The sequence below is a fragment of the Corvus brachyrhynchos genome, unplaced genomic scaffold (genome assembly GCF_000691975.1).
Source record: "Corvus brachyrhynchos isolate BGI_N302 unplaced genomic scaffold, ASM69197v1 scaffold36, whole genome shotgun sequence".
NCBI lineage: Eukaryota > Metazoa > Chordata > Aves > Passeriformes > Corvidae > Corvus > Corvus brachyrhynchos.
The window spans coordinates 533,032-538,646 of NW_008238441.1; the positions used below are offsets into that span (position 1 = coordinate 533,032).

A 5,615-nucleotide genomic window follows, 5' to 3' on the forward strand; every position below is an offset into this window, starting at 1 on the left:
AAAGAGTTTGTGTGGTACCTCACAAAACTCACACGGGATGCTGTAAGGACATCTGCAGAACCAAATGTCACTATACTGGAAGTGCTGATGCTGGGTCCTACTAAATGTCCTCTTTCTGGAGTACGGCTTCCTAATTCAGTAAATGGAAAGTAGCGATGAAATGAATGGTGAAGGGTTTTGAACCAAATGCAGGTCCAGAACAAAGAAGTGCCTTCTTCTGTCTGCAGTACGCAAAGGTCAGGTGTGAAACTTGCTAGCAAATCATTTGACTTGGTATCTCTGAGGTTGAAGTTCCTTCTTTTTCTGTGTTTGAGGTAATGCAGATGAAGAAAATCTGTGGAGCGCTTCAGGAGTAAATCCCAAATTTATTATCTCAGGTGTTTGCCATACACTTTAGTATTTAATTTTTTATTTTAATTTTACCGTGGGGTTTGTCTTTAAATGATGCATCAGGGAGAGCACTCCTCTCCATGTGCTCATTATTTATCATCCTAATTAACTGGAGTTGCAGAATGCATTGGAAATAAACTAGATGTGGTGTTTAACTGTATGTTGTCAATGCAGGATCAGATTTTAGGGAAACAAATTCCAAACACCCATGAAGGCCTTTGGAGTGTAAACAACCAGAACTATCTCCTGCCAGATCTCCTCCAGCAAAGCCAAATTACAGACTCCTCAGTGAACCTACCACAAGTGCCACTGACTTGCCTGGAACCTCAGAACAAACCTCTGACTAAGGTAAGAGATAAATTACAGATTGACTGGATTGAACTCCAGCCTTTTTAAGTTCCTCTATCCTGTCTTCTTTTTAGGATGAGTTTTTTCACCACATCCCTTCTTTCCTTTAAAAGTTTTATCTGGGAGGAAGATGATAAATCTTGAGCTACCTAACAGATTTCATTGTTCCACTTATTTTCCCTGATCTCCTTCTCTGCTCCATTTTCTTTCCTTGCTTTTTTTCCTCCCCTTTTGCACAAGCTAGACGGGTCACACCCTCTGCTCTGTGCACGTGGGCTTGTGGGGAGAGGTGTCACTGGAGGCAGATAACAGCTCTGTCAGGGCACAAGAGGGCCGTGTGCCCCGAGCACTGAGGCAGCTCTTGTTTCTCATTGCAGAGCCCGTGTGCCGAAAGCCCACCTGCCAAGAGCAGCACATCCTCCACAACATCCTTCACATCATTCATAGATCCAAGACTTCTGCCAATCACCCCTCCCACCAGTCCAGTGGGACCTTCCTGTAGTTCTCGTGAGTGTGCTTTGCATTAAAATGTTCCTCCTGTTTTGTTTTTCTTTGGTCGGTTGGTTTGGTTCTTTTGACAGGTGTGGAGAGGGCTTATTGCTTGGAAATGGAAACTGTGAGTAAAATCTCCTGAAACTGGGACTTCACATTACTGGGAATTTTCATTGTACTGCTTCTGCCCTTCTTTCAGGTGGGGCTTGCTGTGCTCTGCTGCTGTGTTACCACCATGCTTTCTTAGGAATGCCTGAGGAATTTTCCAGATTTTTTTTTTTGGCTGTATTATACAAAGCTCTCAGGGTGTTTTCTCACCCCTCTGGGGTTTCTTTTGTTCTCCCACAAACAAGGTGGGTCAAATATGAACTGTAGCCAAACATCTTCCACAATTGCATGTGCTTTCATTCTAGCATCCAGTGCCAAACCTGAGCCTGTCAGGAGAGAAAATGCAAGGAAGGGCTCCGTTGTCAATGTCAATCCAACCAATATCCGCCCACAAAGTGACAGCCCAGAAATCCGTAAATACAAGAAGAAATTCAACTCGGAGGTCCTATGTGCTGCTCTGTGGGGTAAGCTCAGAGTCCTTGGGCAGGTGTGTGGAGGGGAAGGCACAACAGGAGAGGCTGGCAGTGTCTGCTAGGCAGATATCACAGTTGTATTGCAGGTCTCCTGGCAGAGAGTGCTGGAATGGATCCTTGACCTGATACCTGTGTCACTTACATGGCACTGCCTTCCCAGGGATGTGATGGCAAACACATGAATTACAGTTGCAAAGGACTTTGTGCATCAGAATGAGGAACTGTTTTGATCAAGCACCAAGCTGAAACTGTGCTCGCTGGGAGAGCCAAAAGTTGCAAACGTTTCAGCAGCTTTCGTGGCTCATGAGACTCATCTGAGCTGCACACGAGTACAGCTGATCACACAGCCCTGACCCTGGAAATAATCCAAACACAAAGCCTTTTGCTGTCATGTGTGTTAGGTATTCCAAGGATCTAAAGCAGGTCGGGTCTTTCCAAAAGCCTGTCTTGCTTAGTTCCTGCTGTCACTGCTTATTCTGAACATCACTGAACCATTGTTTAAACTTACATGCTTCTTACAGGGTCAGCTTCACATGGTGTAAAACCAAGATACAGCAGTCAGACCATGTCTCAACAGCTGTAGACCTTGTCCCAGCTGCACATTAGCTAAACTCTTGAGTTGTTTTAACCATCTTTCTGCTTCAGAAGAACAGATGTATTCTATGGGACTTGCCCAGCCTTTTACTCCTCACTTTTTGAGCCTGGAATGGTAGATGAATGAAGTAGATGGAAAATTATCCAAAGCAAATGTAGATTTCCAGTTTATAGCTTCATAAATTTTGCATAATGTGTGTTTATAGGAATCCAAAATTTTAAATTAAGAACAGAGCTGTGTGGCAAGGTATGTAATTAAATGTGCATTGGGGCTGAAGAGCACCAGGTACTTGTCAGAGCATTGCCAGTGGAGGGGGGTGCTTGTTACAGCAGGTTACCTTATGTTGTGTCTTTAGAATCTGCTGATTAGAAACGTAGATGTCATTCCAGCCAAACAAAATTCCTGACATTCTCTGATGTCAGCAACCCAATGGAGCCTTCTCTTCCTTAGCAGCAGTTGCATTTCAGATGGATTCACTCCTTAATTTGGCATTTGAAGGCATTCTTCCAAATCAGAGACTTGTTTTCAAAAAACCCTGCACCTCCATGTAACGCAGTGCTTCTTCCCACAAGTTTGGTTCCCCCGTTATTTGAATGTTATATTTGGAATAAGAGAGTTTGGGGGGATTTTTTGGTTGCTTTTACTTTTTTTTTTAATTGATAGGGATCCTTAGAACAATTAGTTGGGTCTCCTGTGTCACTACTGTAATGGTACTGGACTGAGACTTTTGCACTGGTCACAGGTACTTTCCAAGGTCACCTGAGAAGTTCAGGTTCAAAGAGTATTTTCCTTTTTGTTTAAATCAACATTGACTTCAGCAGAACTACTCATCCTTCAAGTTCCATTGGTATACAGGTGTTCTGCTGAGTAAAACCTCTAATTGTGAGATCTTTTTTTTTCTGGGAAGTCATCCACAGAGCAACAGAGAAATTACCATGTACCATTAAGTGAGATTAAATAAAAATCGATTCTCGAAACTATGAATACTTCTTGACCTCTGAATCATTAGGTGACTTCTGCAGTATTATTTTCATGTATCTACAGGAGTAAATTTATTGGTGGGAACAGAGAATGGATTGTGGCTGCTGGACAGAAGTGGGCAAGGAAGAGTTTATACGCTGATTACAAGGAGACGGTTCCAGCAAATGGATGTTCTGGAAGGACTCAATGTGCTAATTACTATATCAGGTTGGTTCAGTGGCTAAAAGTATCTGACCCACGTTGGGGTTGGAAGCAATTAAAAAGAATAATTAGGTTATAAACTAGGTTGAGGAATTTCCTCTTTCAGAAAATCACAGGACAGTTATTCTTGTTAATAGGAAAACTCTCCTGAATTTTTAACATTTACATTCTCATTCCAGAGTGGATTTGGGACAGTTCATTGCCTGGTTAATGTGTAAAATGGTTTGTGGGAAGTACAGAGTGTTTCATATTCCTAAAATGGACTGATTCTCTGCAAGCTATAGTTTGTCACTTTTCTTGTTTCTATGATGGGTAGGCATCTATCTATGCAGTTCTGTTAACATATCATGAAATAACCTCATCGTGTGTTCAACAAGAGATATGAACAGTAACATCATGAGAGTGATCTGTATTCTGTATTGTGAAAGCATCAATAACATTATGCGGCGGTCTTCAGCCTCTGGTGGGAAAAAGTTTGGACTCTGGCCGTATTCCCCGTGGCTGAGAGTGGCCTCAAGGGATGCACAATACATACCAAGGTCAGAGGTGTGGGTCCAACAGGGAATAGCAGCTCCTTGTCTCCAATCCAGACTCATCATGGTGGGCAAAGGCAAGAGCTGTTTGTCCCATATGGCCAGGTCCAGTTGATGCTGGGACATGACATAGTCCTTCTCTTCAGAGTAATCTGTGGTCCCAGAGTGCTGTTGACCATAGATGCTTATGAACTAATGCAACAGAAAGAGTGATTGAGATGAAGGATGACAAAATAATTCTCACCTGGAAAGGCATCCAAAAGAAAAATAGCTACTTTGAATGAAGACTGACAGTTAATTAGAAATTAATAGCTTATTCAAAGTGCCCACTGTAGGACATGCCGTGTTCCAAGGTAAACAGATAGTGTGATGGTTTCTGATAATACGTGTGTCTGTAGAAACCTGTTCTTTGGCCTGAGGGAAGAATTTTAATCAGGTGTGAAAATCTAACATGAAGTCTGAGTTACAAGGTAAGTGCACATGCTCTCAGTGTCATAGGATTGCTCCTGCGCCAGTTCCCCCTGTGTCCCCATCACCCCAGGCTCTCCTGTCCCTTGCTATGTTCTCTCACCCTGGCAAGGCACAAGGACCCTCTATACTCAAGGTCACAAAACTCTGGCTTTTTGGAAGTGGGGGAGAATTTGTAGTTCAGGGAGTTAAAGCATTCTGTCTCTTTTTGCAAATCCCAGGGAGGAAGAATAAGTTGAGGGTGTATTACTTGTCATGGTTGAGAAATAAAATTTTGCGCAACGATCCAGAGGTGGAGAAGCGACAAGGCTGGGTGTCCGTGGGTGACCTGGAAGGCTGTGTGCACTACAAAGTTGGTAAGGATTTCCTGTTTTTCCTTAGAGAGGTGCTTAATCATCCTCCTTTTGCATCTTGTGACAGCAGCATTTTTCAGCTTTGTGTCAGGATTGTATTGGGCTGAATATCTCATGAGTTCTTTCAAGACTCCCTGTTTTACATGGCAGATGCTTTGCTCCCTGTCATTTCAGGCAGCATCTTTTCTTGCAGCAGTTACCAGATGATGTTACGGCTTTTCCTTGTAATGGCTGGAAAGAGGAAGTGCCAGCCACGGTCTGTGCTCAGTCAGTGGTTTAGTTGTTCTGTAGTTACTTAAGGTTTTAATTGAACTGATGTTTTCCACACCCTCAGCTTCCCTCTTGACCCTAGGTAACTGCAAAGCAATTGGACCTAGTTCAAATCCTAGTGAATCATATTTGTCAAATGTCCTTAGGTAGATCAGCTCATCCCTTTCTCTCTCATGAAAGACCCAAATACACCTTTATTTAAACACCTTGGAAATGATACCATCTTGCTTTTCTTTGGCTTTCAGGCAGCTCATTCTTGAAGGTGAACATGAGGATTGTGATTTCTGTTATTTAACTGTGGGGGTGGATGTTTGGCACAAGTTTTGCTTTGGTAAGGGATGGTATATGAAAGTGGCACTTTCTTCAAAGTCAAGTAAAGCCATGATACAGAGGAGTGTAGGGA

General features: G+C 42.8%; 1 protein-coding gene across 5 annotated transcripts in view; it reads left to right on the forward strand.

Annotated features, from left to right (window-relative positions):
- Positions 1-5,615, forward strand: part of NRK (Nik related kinase) — an 86,970-nt gene that overhangs the window by 66,751 nt on the left and 14,604 nt on the right. For all 5 annotated transcript variants that reach the window (XR_001862703.1, XM_017736619.1, XM_008635536.2 and 2 more), the window contains 5 exons: positions 565-738; positions 1,116-1,245; positions 1,644-1,802; positions 3,451-3,594; positions 4,811-4,945. Coding sequence is in view for 4 of the 5 variants with exons in the window: in XM_017736619.1 (XP_017592108.1) it covers positions 565-738; positions 1,116-1,245; positions 1,644-1,802; positions 3,451-3,594; positions 4,811-4,945 (742 nt within the window). In the remaining variant the exon portion in view is untranslated. The remainder of the gene's footprint in view (positions 1-564; positions 739-1,115; positions 1,246-1,643; positions 1,803-3,450; positions 3,595-4,810; positions 4,946-5,615) is intronic.